At 46.5% G+C, this 16,557-nt stretch overlaps 1 protein-coding gene across 5 annotated transcripts; it reads left to right on the top strand.

Annotated features, from left to right (window-relative positions):
• Positions 1 to 597: 597 nt before the first annotated feature.
• Positions 598 to 16,013, top strand: Cnot8 (CCR4-NOT transcription complex subunit 8). 5 transcript variants are annotated; one of them, XM_038326076.1, is made up of 7 exons: positions 598 to 793; positions 5,717 to 5,923; positions 7,604 to 7,797; positions 10,232 to 10,393; positions 11,414 to 11,558; positions 12,812 to 12,922; positions 14,839 to 16,013. In XM_038326076.1, exons 2-7 carry the CDS (start codon positions 5,807 to 5,809, stop codon positions 14,986 to 14,988), a joined length of 879 nt encoding a protein of 292 aa, XP_038182004.1. In that variant the 5' UTR covers positions 598 to 793; positions 5,717 to 5,806; the 3' UTR covers positions 14,989 to 16,013. The 5 variants fall into 5 exon arrangements, with proteins under 5 accessions (XP_038182004.1, XP_038182005.1, XP_038182006.1 ...); XM_038326077.1 differs by having other exon boundaries at positions 5,712 to 5,923; XM_038326078.1 differs by lacking the exon at positions 598 to 793 and adding an exon at positions 813 to 990.
• The last annotated feature ends 544 nt before the right edge of the window (positions 16,014 to 16,557 follow it).

Genomic DNA, 16,557 nt, shown 5'->3' with positions numbered 1-16,557 from the left:
GCTTGGCCTCGCTGCCATCAGAGCCCTGTCCCCAGCAGGACAGTGGATGCCAGGCGCTCTGCACTTGCCCGCTGCGCTATAAGCCGACTGCACAGGCCTGAATGCTGCACTGCATAGGCCATCCGGTTGCCATAGCAATGCTCCAGTCAGGTCCTGAGAGGCCGTGCTCAGCTGACCTCATTCAGGACTAGGTTTGGTGGTGCTCCCCCATCCTCAGCTAAGGGTCGCCCAGAAGGGGTTCCCATGGGTGGATGTTCTGTGAATGAGGAATCCAGGGCGCGACAATCGGTGTCAGGACACCCCCAGAGGGGCCACGCCCTCGGGGCCAGCTTTAGATCCCGTCTCTCTCCGCGGCGCGACTCAGGGTACCCGAAAGCCCAGCAGCGGTCGTAAAAGATTAGGCACCGACAGGCCTGCGCTTCAGCACGCCGCACCTTATTCTGCGCACGCCTCCTCCGACCCCGCCCAGCCCCCTCATCCTGCGCCTGCGCAGAGAGGCGGGGCGCTGTCGCCTGAGCGCGCACTTGGGGCGGGGCGGGGCGGGGCCGGGCGGGCGTGTGCCCGCCTGGAGTGACGCGGAGAGTAGGCGAGTCGGGAGGGCTGAAGGGTAGAGCGGCGCAGCCCTCTGGGTTGGTGCACATCGTCGGCCTTTCTGGGCGCCAGGGCTCGCGTCTCACTGGCTCTCTGGGTTCCTCGAGCGGATCCGGGGCAAGAGGGAAGAGAACTCCGGGTCAAGGGCCGCTGCTGCCCGGACTCGGCCGCCAGCCCGCGCTCGGCGGGGCAGCCTGCCAGGGTAAGCGGGCTGGGTTGTTCAGGGTAGGAGCGTGGGGCGGAAGTGCCTCTGTGGCGACCCATCCTACACACGGGAACACTGAGGCGCAGAGGCCCCGGCGCTCCGGGTCCCGGGAGTCCAGCTTGGAGGCCTTCAGGAGTGGTGGGGGAGGCTGGAGGCCGCCCTGCTGGGATCTCGGGGCGCTGCAGCTTTGCCTGGTAGGGCCACCCTGGGAGAGCCAGCAAGCTGCTTGGGGCGCCGGCTGAGTACAGGGATGTGGCCTGGAACGCTCCGGAGGGGACCTGTTGCCATTTCTTCTAACGGGCCGCTGCTTCCTCTTGCGTTCGTCTTGCACGGCAAAGTTCTTTGTTTAGTGTTCTGAAACAGGGAAGTGAAGCTTATTGTTTCCCAGACGTTCTGGCGAAAGCAGAACCGGACGAGCAGGAGACACTGAGCTCTACGGGTCTGCACTGCCGGCAGGGAGAGCATGTTTCTGGCTTTCGCAGTACTTAGCTCTTCCTAGCTCACCTGGATGCACAGGGACCTCTGCTCCAAAGTTTGGATAATTAAAAGCGGTCTAAACAGATTGCTCTGCAGCCTGCACAGGGCAGAGGGAGGGAGGTGTGTGTGTGTGTGTTTCTGTTTCTGTCTGTCTGTCTTTATGTAAACACTTTTCCCCTTTTGGCAATTTCAGATGTAGTTGGTGTGGGGATCAAGTTTTAGTAAGGCTAACATTATGTAAAGGGGTTGGGACTGGAGAAATCGCTCAGCTGTTAAAAGCGCATTCTGCTCATGCAGAGGACGGGGTTCGGTGCTTAGCACCCACATGAAGTGGGTCACGACCACCTATATCTGTAGCTTCAGGGGATCCTGTGCTCTCTTCTGGGCCCTGCCAGCACTGCACTCATAATGTACATAACACCCCTTCCACATACCCGGAAGTAAAAGAAAAAAATTTTAAAGAAGAATGCAGACTGGGTTGGAGAGAGGACTCTGCGGTTAACAGCACTTGCTGCTCCTTTAGAGGATCAGAGTTCGATTCCCAGGACCCACATAGCTGCTCATAGCTGTCTGTAACTCCAGTTACGGGATCCATCACACCAGGCATGCATATGGTGTATATATCAGTGCATGCAGGCAAAATACCCATAAAATAAATCTCTTTAAAAAATATTTTTTTAAAATAAAAAAAATGCAGACTCAACCTCCGACCCCCCCCAAGGAATTTTGAAGGAGATATATATATATATATATATATATATATATATATATATATATATTTTATTTAAGTGTGTCTCTTTTGGGTGCCATATGTGTGTTGGTGTCAAAAGTAGGCAGAAGAGGTGTCAACATTCTCTGGAGCTAGAGAGTTACTAGTCGACCCACATGAGTGCTACAAACCAAACTCTGGTCTTCTGAAAGAGCCCCAAGTGCCCTTAACTGCTAAGCCAGCACTCCAGCCCCATTCTTTTCTAAGCTATTATATTGTTATTATTATATCTTCTTTAAGCATATTATTATAATATTATTATATTATTATATGTTGCGAATAATAATAATAATTGTGTGTATACATGTGCCAAGTCATGATAACTTGAGGGTTAAGTTCTTTCATTGCGTGAATCTGGGGCTCAAACTTAAGTTATTAGGCTTGGCAGGAAATGCCTTTACAACCAAGCTTCTCTTTTTTTTTTCTTTTCTTTTTTTTTTTTCTTTTAAAACCGCTCTCAGCCAGTTGTGGTGGTGCATGCCTTTAATCCTAGCACTTGGAGGCAGATGCAGGTGAATCTCTGAGTTCAAGGTCAGTCTGTTCTACAGAGTGAGTTCTAGCACAGCCAGGGCTACATCGAGAAACCTATCTCAAGGAAACTAAATAGTTTGAAATAAAAGCAGGGTCTTCCTCTGTAGCCCTGGCTGGCCTCAAATTAGTGGTGATCCTCCTTCCCAGCCTCCTGAGTGCAGGATTACCATCTTATTTCTGAGTGTATCCAGATTAGTACGTCAGTTTTTCTTTGAGTTGTGAAATCCATTATTGCTCTTTTGATAGTAACTTCAGTAATGAGGTTACTGTAAGGCTATTATACTAATAATTGTACTTGAAAGCATAGACTCATTCTGCTCCAAGATGTGAGGGAGAGGCTAAAAAGAGAAGTCTGCTGCTTCTTGGAGCCTGAGCTCCTGGCTGGAAATTGGAGACCTTGGCCTGTGTTAGGTTGCTATTTCTTATCTCCCCTACAGCCATTATGCCCAGGAAGTTCACTTGCTCAGTTAAACATGCATTGTGTGATCCCTTGTATGCCTAGAAACCCTGTGGCTCTTTCTGTGAATGACAGGCTCCAAAGCCAAGGTTGGTCTGTAACTTCCTGTGCCTTAGCACAGGTTGGCTTCTTGAGGCATGGGTCAGTACTCTTCTCTTGGTTCTTCACCAGAGGAAAAGCACTGCCTTTCGGGGCTGGAGTCTGCTGTTCATATTCTCACAGATTTTCCAGGGAAAGGTTTGCTGCAGGGTCTTTGTCAGTGTGTGCTCCTGTGTGGTCCTCCTTTACCAGGTGATGTAGCAGTAGCTTTGGAAGTGGGTGACATCCTGAAACAAATTCCCCTTGAAACAACTTTAGGCAGTTTGTTTCTTTATGCTTGTGTCCCTTTTACTTTACTGGAAACATTTTATTTTTTATTTTATTTTTTTTATTTGGAGACAAGGTTTCTCTAGTTTTGGAGCCTGTCCTGGAACTAGCTCTTGTAGACCAGGCTGGTCTCGAACTCACAGAGATCCGCCTGCCTCTGCCTCCCGAGTGCTGGGATTAAAGGCGTGCATCACCGCTGCCCGGCATGGAAACATCTTTTAAAAGTTCAGGAGTGACACCCACTTACCTTCTGTAGTTTATGGCAGTGACCAGGGGAGCAAGGTCGTGGCACCTGTTTCACAGTAACTGGGCATGGACAGTGACTGCAGCAGCCAGAGGTGGCTCATGTCTGTAACTGCAGCACTTGGGCCAACCTGGGGAACTCATCTCAGTTGTCAGGAAGCTGCAGCTGCATTTACTGCAGTATATTGTGAATGTGCACTTTTCCTGTCCTCCATTCACTCGCAAGCCTGCATTAACAGAACAAAAGCAGGAGGAACGGATGGCGCCTTTAAGAAGTAGCTGCTACATGTATGTTGGGAGCCACCACACAGCCACCTAAGTTTTTGTTTTTGTTTGTTTGTTTGTTTGTTTATTTATGATGTATACAATATTCTGTGTGTGTGTGTGTGTGTGTCTCTCTCTCTCTCTCTCTCTCTCTCTCTCTCTCTCTCTCTCTCTCTCTCTCTCTCTCTCTCTCTCTCTCTGCAGGCCAGAAGAGGGCACCAGACCTCATTATAGATGGTTGTGACCCACCACATGGTTGCTGGGAATTGGTTGCTCATGACCTTTGGAAGAGCAGGCAAAGTAGACAGTATTAGGAACGATCCTCAGCTGGGTGGTGGCGCACACCTTTAATCCCAGCACTTGGGAGGCAGAGGCAGGTGGATCTCTGAGTTCAGGGCCAGCCTGTTCTACAGAGTGAGATCCAGGACAGCCAGGACTACACAGGGAAACCCTGTCTGTCTCACAAACAAACAAACAAACAAACAAACAAAAAACCCCAACAAAACAAAAAACACAATACAGAACAGTGATCCTCGCTCTGTTCTGGAGTTTCTACTGCACCTGTCAGCTCTGAGGTAGGAAACAAAGATTTCTCTTGTTCTTGTCTTTAGAAACCCCTCTGTTTCCTTTACTGTTACTGAATTGTTTTGCCCTTGTGCACTGGAGCCCACCATAACATACTGTGTTGAGGATCCATACAGTGGGTTTGCATTAAAAGAAAGCTTTTATGGGCAAGAGAGTTAGGTCAGTGGTTAAGGGCATTTATTGTTGTGAAAGACCCGGGTTCAATTCCCAGCAACCACATAGAGGCTCACCACCTCCTCAGACATTAAGCACACATATGGTGCACAGATGCAGACAAGTAAAATAATAAAAATAAATCTTAGAGAATATGTAACAAAGCTCTTATGCCATTGTGTACACCCCACCCCAGCGTTTCCCTGTATTGCTACATTGACTCTAACTTGTGTTTAACTTCCTAGGTTAATGCCAGGGCACCTTGTCATGGGATGTGTGTGTTCTGGTGTCCTGGTCAAGCCTGAGGTTGTTTTGTGAAACACGAGCTCTGTGTTAATTTGCTGTAGTGACAGTATTCAGAGCTCATACTGTCCTGTGGTATACATCATCAGCCAGTCCCTGCTTTAATTATTTTTACTTGCCACCTTCAGTTCTTTCTTTCTTTTTTTAATTACTTTATGTGAATGACTTTTGCCTGCAGAATGTCTGTTTACCATGTGTCTCTCTGGTGCCTGTGGAGACCAGAAGAGGGCATCAGACTCCCTGGAACTGGAATTATAGATGGATGGGTCCTAGGAACTGAACCTGGATCCTCGGCAGTAATTAGTGCTCAACTGCTGAGCCATTTCTCCAGTCCCACCTCTCTGTTCTTATAGTGGAGTTAGTGCTTAGCTTCTTTATGTCTTAAAAAGTAGCTCTCACAGGGCTGCGGAGATGGCTAGGCAGCCAAGAGCATTTGCTGGTCTCGCGGAAGATCCAGGCTTAGGCAGCCAAGAGCATTTGCTGGTCTCGCGGAAGATCCAGGCTTGGTCCCCAGCACCCACATATGGTGCCTCACAACCATCTCTAAGTACAGTTCTGAGGGATCTGATGCCCTTTCTGGCCTTTGTGCGCTGTACGTACAGTAGGTAGATCAGACTGGTGTTAAACTCCGCATCCTTCTGCCTTGGCCTCCTGGGCGTTAGGATCATATGTCTGTGTCACTGTATCTGTCTAAAATACAATGTTGATGTTTGTTTTATTGCCAGCTTAGACCATATGTAAACTTACATGATTTCAAAATCTTTAAGTCTAGATTGGACCCAGTGTGGACGATCAAATCCAGCGGGAGGAGGCGTGTTCACTTGCGTAGTTAATGCACAGTGGCTCCTGAGGCACCTTCAGGATGCCTGCAGCACTTGTGGAAAACAGCCAGGTCATCTGTGAGGTGTGGGCCAGCAATCTAGAGGAAGAGATGCGTAAGATCCGAGAGATTGTTCTCAGCTACAGCTACATTGCCATGGTGAGTAGATCCACCAAAGGTTAGACTGATGGAAATACACATTTCTTCTGTGAATCAAGGTAGCCAGTGTCTCTGAGGAGGGCACAACCTCTGATACAAGTTTTTGTAACGTTCCTGTTTGAAAGTCTTTTTATATTTTATTTTGTTTATTTTAGGATCTGGATAGGTAGCTCTGACTAGCCCCGTGCTCCCTAGGTAGCCCAGGCAGGCCTTGAAATGAACCTGTACTGATCTTCCTGCTTCTGCTGAGTTATAGGTCTGCGCTATTGTGCCCATTGTGTGTGTGGTGCTGGACAAGTGCTCTAGCATCTGACCTGCCCCGGCTTCATAGATGTATCTCTTCACACATGTGATTTGGCCGTGTGGTATTTATTAATTGAATTTGGAGACACGGTTTCATGTAACACAGGCTCCTCTTGAACTTGCTATATATCAGGAGGATGACTTGACTTCCTGATCCTCCTGCCTCTATCTCCCAAGTGCAGGGATTACTGGCTTGTGCTAACATGCCTGGCTTCTGTTTTCAAAATATTTAGATACTTTGTTGCTTGCACTCAAAAGTCAGGAGATAGCAAATTCCAGATCTAGCATTTCTGGGTAAAGTGGAAAGAGGTGTACTCTGTTGCTTACTTTCCTGCCTGACCTCAGTAAGGCAAGGCTTGTCTTGAACCAGCCCCTGAGCAAGCAGGGGCTCTGTTCCACTCCAGGCTTGCTGCCTGCCACTGTCTGGCTGCAAACCCTGCTTTCACTACTCTGTGAGAAGCAGTAGCCTTACAAGTTCTCCCAGCAGACCAAGATCCTGTAATCCCGACACTTGGGATAGGGGTTCAAGACACTTGTGGGGAGATCAGGGGTTTACAATCAGCAAGTTTAGGTCAGTCTGGGCTTTATGAGGGAAAAGTTTTATATATACACAGCAATGAGACAGTCACTCAAGAAAAAGAAAGGCTGCAGTTGTCCTTGATGAGAGCTCTGAATAGCAGGCCAGCAGCCATGCTGCTCTCTCAAGTCACACAGAGAAGCTAATGTGAAGGAGCAAAGGTCCCATGAGCCATCATATCCAACTTGGCTGTATTTGTATTTAACTCATATTAGATGCTCTTAGCTGGAGAGATGGCTCAGTAGTTAAGAGCACTGACCGCTCTTCCAGAGGACTCAGGTCCAATTCTTAGCACCCATATGGCAGCTCACAACTCTAACTCCAATTCCAGGGGACCCAACACCTAGGGCAAAACAGCAATGCACATAGATAGATAGATAGATAGATAGATAGATAGATAGATAGACAGACAGACTCCTTTGGAGGGATGACTCAACAGTTGAGAGCGCTTGTTGCTCTTCCAGAGGACTCATTTAATTCCTCGCACCTATGTGACAACTCACAACTGTCTGAAACTCCAAGTCCAGGAAATCCAGCATCCTCACAGGCATATATGCAGGTAAAACACCAATGCACATGAAATAAAAATTATTATTATTATTTTTTTTTTTTAAAAAAAGGTCCTACCTGACTTCCTATTTCCCTTCAGTTACCAAGTCACCTGTCCCAGGTCCTGTTGTATTCCAGACTTTGGGGGCTTATCTTGGGGCTTTTATAAAATGAAGAGCAATTTTGCTCATGAGTTGCTCGTCCAGCAGCCACTTTGGTGAGACTTACTGGTGAGAGGCTTTTGTTCCTAGGACACCGAGTTTCCAGGTGTTGTGGTACGACCGATTGGTGAATTTCGAAGCTCCATAGATTACCAGTATCAGCTTTTGCGGTGCAATGTTGACCTTCTAAAAATCATTCAGCTGGGCCTTACATTCACAAATGAGAAAGGGGAGTACCCTTCTGGAATCAACACATGGCAGTTCAACTTCAAGTTCAACCTGACGTAAGTGTCTGAGAGACCCTTCGGTGTTATTCTTAGATGGCTGCATTTGAGTGGACTGAATTGATTGCCATAGGTTTTACTTATCAAAGCTTTATTTTCCTTTTTTTTGGGGGGTGCGGGCAGGAGGTTCTTTATTATGTATCTCTGGTTGTCCTGGAACTTGTTATGTGGACCAGGCTGACCTTGAACTCATAGAAATCCACCAATCTCCAGAATGCTGGGATTAAAGGTGTGTGTTACCACACATTAATTATATTTTTATTTTATTCAATATAAATAGGTGTTAGAACAGTTAAGAAGAGGCATTTTCCTTTTTTTTTTTTTTTTTTTAAAGACAGGATTTCTATGTAGCCTTGGATCTGTAGACTAGGCTGGCCTCAAACTTGCAGAAATCTGTCTGCCTCTGTCCCGAGGGTGCTGGAACTAAACCACAATGTCTGGGAAGCTTGGGTTTCCTTAAAGAACTCGTGCAACTTAGCCTAAAAAAAAATTTCAGGTTGTTGTGTAGCTCAGGGGAATAGTACTCAGATAGTATATCTGAGGCCCAGGGGTTTATTCCCCAGTACCACAGAAGAGAGACAGCCTAGTTAGAAATTGGCAAAAGAGGGCTAGAGAGACGGCTCAGAGGTTAAGAGCACTGGCTGCTCTTCCGGAGGTCCTGAGTTCAATTCCCAACAACCACTTGGTGGCTCATAGCCATCTGTAATGGGGTCTGCTGCCCTCTTCTGGCCTGCAGACATACAGGCAGGTAGAACACTATATACTTAATAAATAAATAAATCTATATAATCAGTTCCATGACTGCCAGGGCTACATAGATGGAACTTGTCTCAAATTCCCTACCTTAAAACAAAAAAGCTGGCAAAAGATCGGAATAGATTATAGCCGGTCTTTCTTGTCAGACTGTCTTTGGGCTGCCAGCTCCCAAATAATGACACAGAGACTTATGAAAGCTTGGCCTTAGCTTAGGCTTGTCCCACTCACTCTTTAAGTTCACCAGTTTCTATTAATCTACATTCTGCCACGTGGCTCTTTACCTCTCCTCCATTCTGTACATCCAACTCCCTCTGTGTCTTGCTGGCTAATTCCTTGTGCACCTGAGTTCCTCTCCCTGGAAATCCCTCCCATCTTCTCCTGCTTAGCTATTGCCTGGTCAGCTCTTTATTAAACCAATCAGAATAAAACAGTGACACATTTTACACAGTGTGACCAAATACTCTGCAACAATAGATTTTTAAATTTTATTTTATGCATATCAGTATTTTGCTTGCATGTATGTCTATGTATCATGTATATGCCTGGTGTCCACAGAAGTCAGAAGAGGGCATCAGATCCCCTGGAACTGGTGTTATAGATGGTTGTGAGCCACTACGTGGGTGTTGGGAATCCAATGTGAGTTCTCTGCACGGATCCTCTGCAGAAGTTCTTATGTACTGAACCTCCTCTCCAGCCCGCCTTGTTTAGTTTTAGAATAAAACTTGTTTAGTTCTGTTTCATTTGTTTTGTATGATTCTATTTTGAATGATACAAAGGAATAAAAATTTGAATAATTAAAAATTTAAAAAAAGGGGCTGGATAGATGGTTTAGTGCTTAAGAGTACCAGCTACTCTTCCAGAGGTTGAGTTCAATCCCCAGCCCCCGCATGGCAACTGTCTGTAATGGGGGTCTGAATGCCCTTTTCTGGATGCGGACAGACATGAAGTTAAAATACCCATATATGGCTGGGCGGTGGTGGCGCACACCTTTAATCCCAGCACTCGGGAGGCAGAGGCAGGCGGATCTCTGAGTTTGAGGCCAGCCTGGTCTACAAGAGCTAGTTCCAGGACAGCCAGGACTACTACACAGAGAAATCCTATCTTGAAAAACCAAAAACAAACAAACAAACAAACAAAACAAAAATCCCACTCATACATGTAAAATAAATCTTTTTTTTAAACATTTATTTATTTATTATGTATACAATATTCTGTCTGTGTGTATGCCTCCAGGCCTGAAGAGGGCACCAGACCCCATTACAGATGGTTGTGATGTGGTTGCTGGGAATTGAACTCAGGACCTTTGGAAGAGCAGGCAGTGCTCTTAACTGCTGAGCCATCTCTCCAGTCCCATAAATAAATCTTTTAAAAAGATTGAAAACAAAGACAAAAAAATGAGCTGGAAGGGTGGCTCAATGGTTAAGGCACTGGCTGCCTTCCAGAAGACCTGGACTTGATACCTAGCATTCACATAGTGGCTTACAACTCTCATTCATTCATTCAACAACAACAACAAAACAATCCAAAGTGAGAGGATGTAGATACTCTGTAGGAAATATGTATGTTGGTTTGTAGAGTGCTTCGGGGATACTGTGTTTCCAAATTATAAGCTGGTGGTGATATTTGCCCTGCTTCTGTCTCATTACCCACCAGCTCACACTGACACCTTGTCTTTCAGAGAGGATATGTACTCCCAGGATTCCATAGACCTCCTTGCAAACTCAGGGCTGCAGTTCCAGAAGCACGAGGAGGAAGGGATTGACACACTGCACTTCGCAGAGCTGCTCATGACGTCAGGAGTGGTTCTCTGTGACAACGTCAAGTGGCTTTCATTTCACAGGTCAGTCCCTGAGCACCATGGTCTGTCTCTTCTTTCACTGCCTCTGCCTGCTGACCTTGGCTGGATTGGAGAGGAACTGAATTCTTGTGGATTGGAGTTGTACTGGCTCTTTGGTGGCAGCAGTGCGAAGCTGGAGGTGGTGCTGGTGTGCCTGTGTCCAGTGTTTGGGGAACATATGGGCCATACACACGTTTTGCTTCACATATCCTTCTGTGCTGTATTCCAGGTGGATGGAGTCTGCTGTGTGCTTGGCTGTTTTCAGCCTGGTGTGGATTGTCCTTCCTAACATCTTCAAATGGCAGATATTCTTTCAATACCCTTGGAGACCCCCCCCCCCCAAAAAAAAAAAAAAAAAACCAGGGTTTCAGGGTTTCTCTGTAGCTTTGAAGCCTGTCCTGGAACTCACTCTGTAGATCAGGCTGGCCTGGTACTCACAGAGGTCTGTATGCCACCATGGCCCCCAGTGGCTGGCTGGCTGGCTGGCTTGCTTATTTATTTATCTATTTATTATGTATGCGGTATTCTCAGTTTTCTGTCTGCATATATGCCTGCAGGCCAGAAGAGGCACCAGATCTCATTACAGATGGTTGTGAGCCACCATGTGGTTGCTGGGAATTGAACTCAGGACCTTTAGGAAGAGCAAGCAGTGCTCTGGACCACTAAGCCATCTCTCCAGCCCTGGTTTTTTGTTTTTAAAGGTGTGTGTGTGTGTGTGTGTGTGTGTGTGTGTGTGTTGACCCTTTGGAGCTTAATTGACAGGAATTTGTGATATGGGTGCTAGGATTTGAACTCTGACCCTCATGATTACTTTTAGCTGATCCTTCTCTATGGCCCCTAAAGCCTTACTTTTGAGTTTATATGAATTAAATTCACAGGCTCTCAGGCTCTTGTTTGCTTCCCATAGTAGCTTGCCCTAGGTACTTACAGAATGGGGAGTTGAGATTAATCAAGTCCCCAGCCTCAGGTGGTCTCAGGCTGGGCTGGAGCTGCTCTCTGACCCCTGCTTCCTTCTTCCCTCAGTGGTTATGACTTTGGCTACATGGTAAAGTTGCTTACAGATTCTCGATTGCCAGAAGAAGAACATGAGTTTTTCCACATCCTGAATCTTTTCTTCCCATCTATTTATGATGTGAAATACCTGATGAAGAGCTGCAAAAATCTTAAGGTAATAAACAACATTCTCCTTAATATTTGTATAAAACAGTCAAACTTTAAACTCAAGACATGTTTTGCTTTACTGATATATTCAGCTTTTTTTGAGACCTGCCATACTTCTCTAGAGAGGGTGCTGATTGAGCTGAGTGGCACAGGGCTTCCTCTGTAGCTGCCTTTGTTGGAACTTGGCACCAAAAGAGCCCTATTTCTATTCTCCTCCTCCTCCTCCTCCTCTTCTTCCTCTTATCCTCCTCCTCCTCTTCTTCTTCCTCTCCTCCTCCTCCTCCTCCTTCTCCTCCTCCTCCTTCCTCCTCCTTTTTTTTTTTAGAATATTTTTATGATTTATTTAACTTATGTGCATTGGTATGAGGATGTCAGATCCCCTGGAACTGGATTTACAGACAGTTGTGAGCTGTCATGTGGGTGCTGGGAATTGGTCCTCTGGAAGAGCAGTTACCCGCCGAGCTGTCTCTCCAGCCCAGAGCCCTGTTTCTTGCATCTTGAGTCTGGCTGCTTTCCTCTTAGGTCTGAGAACCTCAAAGTAGTTGGTGACAGGAAACCATGTGCAGTATGTTATGACAGTCGTCCTACACGGTCCTACATTCTTTGAGGGGTTTTAAGATTTATTTATTTATTTTATTTATTTATTTATTAATTTATTATGTATACAGTGTTCTGCCTGTATGTTTGCCTGCAGACCAGAAGAGGATGCCAGATCTCATAACTGATGGTTGTGAGCCACCATATGGTTGCTGGGAACTGAATTCAGGACCTCTTGAAGTGCAACCAGTGATCCTAACTGCTGAGCCATCTTTCCAGTCCATAAGTTCAAAAAGGCCAGACAGTGGTGGTGCACCCCTTTAATCCCAACATTCGGAAGGCAGAGGCAGGCTGATCTCTATGAGTTCGAGGCTAGCCTGGTCTACAGAGTGAGTTCTAAGACAGCCAGGGCTACACAGAGAAACCCTGTCTCCAAAAAAGCAAAAAACAGTGGAAGAGGTTGGGCCTGCGAGATGGCTCAGTGGTGAGGGTGTCTCTGCCAGCCTGGTGGACCTGAGTCTGACGCCTGCAGCCTGTGTGGTGGGAGGGACTGACGGGGAAATCTCGTCTCTTCATGCACATTCATGTGCTTTGTTTGGGAAGAAGAGAGTGAAGATCTAAAAACGGTGACTGAGGCCTGGTCTACTGCTAACTGGACTCGAGCAGACTCACTTGAGTCAGGAGAAGAGTGCTGGTGTGTGATGTCTGCTTTCTGTGCTCTAGGGAGGTCTTCAGGAGGTGGCTGACCAGCTGGATCTGCAGAGGATTGGAAGGCAGCACCAAGCAGGCTCAGACTCCCTGCTGACAGGGATGGCTTTCTTCAGGATGAAAGAGGTAACGCTCCAGTGGAAGCCCCAGCGGAAGCCCCAGCGCAAGGCCTGAGTTCCAGGCAGCTTCTTCTTTAGCTTCTGCTTTTTTTTTTTTTTTAAATATTTATTTATTTATTTTACATAGAATATTCTTTCTGTGTGTATGTCTGCAGGCCAGAAGAGGGCAGCAGACCTCATTTACAGATGGTTGTGAGCCACCATGTGGTTGCCGGGAATTGAACTCAGGACCTTTGGAAGAGCAGCCAGTGCTCTTAACCACTGAGCCATGTCTCCAGCCCTAGCTTCTGCTTTTTACAGAAGGAATGTTACTTGTTAGCCTACCCACTTGGACCAAGGATTATTTCTCTAATGAAGAGTAACTTTCTCTTGCAGTTTATTTATCTACTCTTTAACTTTTAAAATGTTTGAAGAAAAAGAACATGCTTTGAAAAATTACAGTGAAAGCTGGGCAGTTGTGATGCGCGCCTTTAATCCCAGCCGGTGCTTAGGAGGCAGAGGCAGTGGATCTCTTGAGTTCAAGGACAGCCTGGTCTACAGAGTGAGTTCCAGGACAGCCAGGGATACACAGAGAAACCCTGTATCAAGGAAAAAATTACAACTTTGTTGACATTTTTCTTTTATTGTTTTTGGTTATCCTGTCTCATTGTGTAGCCCTGACTGGATTTAAACTCTTTTTTATACAGAGATCTAACTGTTCTGCCTCTTGAGTGCTGGGATTAAAGGTTTATGCCTGTCTTTGAACCCATGGCTATCCCCTTGCCTCAGTCTCCTAAAGTCTGGGATTACAGCTATGAGCTGCCATGCCTGGTTATTATGTGTCTTTCTTTTTTTCTTTCCTTTCTTTTCTTTTTTTTTTTCGAGACAGAGTTTCTCTGTGGCTTTGAAGCCTGTCCTGGAACTAGGTCTTGTAGACCAGGCTAGTCTCGAATTTACAGAGATCCGCCTGCCTCTGCCTCCCAAGTGCTGGGATTAAAGGTGTGCGCCACCACTCGGCATTATATTTCTTTTTTGCTGCTTTTAACCCTATTAATGAGTTCAGGTGTTTAACTACTTTACTGTGGCTTTGACAAAATGCCTGAGGCCATCAACTTCAAAGGACTAGTTTACTTTGATTTACAACTTGAGAGATTTTAGCCTCTGGTTGGCTGGCTCTGTCTGCTTTGGTGAGCTAGAGCATCAGAGTGCTAGGGCCTGGCAGGAAGTCTGGGAATAGAGAAGAGGCCAAATATGGGAGGTGGTCTGACGACTTCACTACCCCCACTCAGTTTCACCTTAAGGTTTTGCCATTTCCTAGTAACCCTACAAATTGGTGCTAAGCCTTCACCACAAGGACTTCTAGGAACATATTCCATCTAACTAGTAACAAGTGTATTAGGTCGGTGGTTGCCAGCTGGCACACTTGGTGATACCTAGGAGATGTCTGTTATACTTAGCAGAGGTGGTGCTTCTGGCCAGGCTGTGCTCAACATTTTGTGATTGGTCTTGACAGTTTCTGCTCAGTGATATTAAGGTTGGGTTGCTTATTGAATGCTCACTGTCCATGATCTCCTAAAACAGTCACTTTCTGCCTCAGCTCTCGGGTGCTAGGCTTACACATGCGCCACTTCACCTGGCTTTCATGACTTTTATAAATAAGGAACCATGAATGGAATGGAGTTGAAATTACTTGGCAAGCTTGAGTTCTTAATCACTGCCTTGTCTGGCAGCAGCCCAGGGTTCCCAGCAGTGACAAATCATAGGAATGCTGAGTCTGTTTCGGAAGCAGAGCCCCAATGTAGAGAAAGGAGCAGGAAGCGCCTATGCAGATGTTTGTTGTCATTGTTGAGTTAGTGTCCAGTCTGCTGAGTGTCAGGGCATAAGAAGCTGGGAGGTGGCATGACTCCTGGCCCTATTCTCAGCTGGTTCTGTCCTGTTCTGCAGCTATTCTTTGAGGACAGTATTGATGATGCCAAGTACTGTGGGCGCCTCTATGGCCTGGGCACGGGAGTGGCTCAAAAGCAGAATGAGGATGTGGACTCTGCCCAGGAGAAGATGAGCATCCTGGCCATGATCAACACCATGCAGCAGTGATAGCACGTGCACTATGCTGCCTGTGCCATCCGCCCCAGCCACTGACCTGCATCTGCTCCGAGCAGAGACTCTGGGTTTCTGTTTAAAGATGCCTTTATTTTAGATTCAGGAGGGGGTTTGCTCTGAATTTGTAAACAAGTCTTCCTTGTCCTCATGCCCACGTCCCTCTGCTGCCTCCTGCCACCAGCATCCATGGCTCCATGGACACCTTTTTAAACCTCCAGGATGTCTGATGCAAACCAGTAAAATGTGTATGACTCTTAAGTGTTGTCATTCTTTTTCTTTTGGCTTTGCTGCTCTGATAAAGAATCTCAGATGAGCTGAGGCTGCCAGGGGACATGGTGTATGCTCTTGAGATGCAGGGCTGCACCAGCAGGCTGTCCTGCCTTTGTCAGTACTTCTCCAGGACAGAGCAGTCCCGTCAGTGAATGACTGCTCTGCTGAAATCTGCAGGCAGAGTCTCCTTTTTTTTTTTGGTAAGGTGGCACCTGAGCCTCCCCAGTCACCTTTCCAGATGAACTGCCCTAGACCAGGTCATGCTCCAAGTCTGTTTTGTTCTCAGCAGGGTGATCTCAATCAGCTGCGTTCTCTTAGCTTCCATTTATTTATAAATGGAAACAGCAAGTCTGAGCTGTCAAGAGTTGTAAAGCTGAGGCCTTGGAAAGTCGCAGGAATCACTTGTGAGCAGGGCAGCAAGGGTACTCACCCCAGACCTGTACAACTGTCCCCACAGCTGTGCTCAGAAGCCAATGATTTTTTTTTTTAAGGTTAGGCATTTAGGAGCACACTGTTTTTTAAATGGCTATAGAAAGTACAATTTTGAGAAAGCAGAAACTTCTTTGGGAGGCAGAGACAGACAGCAACAGCTCATCGAAACTGGAGTGTTCTTCCATTTTAAAAGCTTGTGGGAAACTGAATTTGAAATGATTACAAAATGTCAAGTATTAAAACTGGTATTTAAGATGCTTGTAAATATTATTTATGTTTTTAATTTTGTAAAATAAAGATTGCTTTTTAACCACTGGCATGAGGTGTGGTCTTTGGTAGCTAGGAACTGGTATCTGTGACAGGACTGATGTACCTCAGAACCAGTCAGCCTTGGAAGGAAGGTCTCATTGAGGGAGCACACTTTCACACCCTGCTGGCTGTTGGGCCTTACTAGGACAGAGCTGTTTTAATTGTATTCTCCCTGGCCACTCGTATATAGTGGGTTAGGCTCAAGGGAATTCTGCAGGACACCTTGAACTTAAGACTTAGTTTTTTTTTTCCAGCCTTTTCTGTTGGCACAAAAAGGAAAGACAGCCAGGTATTGGGGTTCTTCTAGTCAGGGTCTTGTGTTACATAGGCTGGCCCTGATCTCCGAGCCATCCGCCTGAATAGCGAGATGTATTGGTTTGCACCACTGTACCCAACAGATGTAGAACCTCGGCTGGTGGGTTTGCACTAAAATACCTGTGAAGGCAGCAGAGTGGCTCTCGGTGCCCTGATGTGCTACTGGGTCGGGAACATTTAAAGAATTCCGCTTTCCTCAGAGGACAGACTCAAACTGCTGAGATGAAAAGTGGGACT

This window comes from Arvicola amphibius, chromosome 4 (assembly GCF_903992535.2).
Source record: "Arvicola amphibius chromosome 4, mArvAmp1.2, whole genome shotgun sequence".
NCBI lineage: Eukaryota > Metazoa > Chordata > Mammalia > Rodentia > Cricetidae > Arvicola > Arvicola amphibius.
The sequence above is the reverse complement of the archived record's forward strand: the minus strand, read 5'-3'. Positions and strand labels throughout refer to the sequence as shown.

Bases quoted from the DNA above. Each gene is read 5' to 3' on its own strand.
- Cnot8 (XM_038326076.1), top strand. From the start codon at position 5,807: ATGCCTGCAGCACTTGTGGAAAACAGCCAGGTCATCTGTGAGGTGTGG. The intron at 5,924-7,603 runs GTGAGTAGATCC...TTTTGTTCCTAG, and splicing joins GCTACAGCTACATTGCCATG to GACACCGAGTTTCCAGGTGT. The intron at 10,394-11,413 runs GTCAGTCCCTGA...TTCTTCCCTCAG, and splicing joins AAGTGGCTTTCATTTCACAG to TGGTTATGACTTTGGCTACA.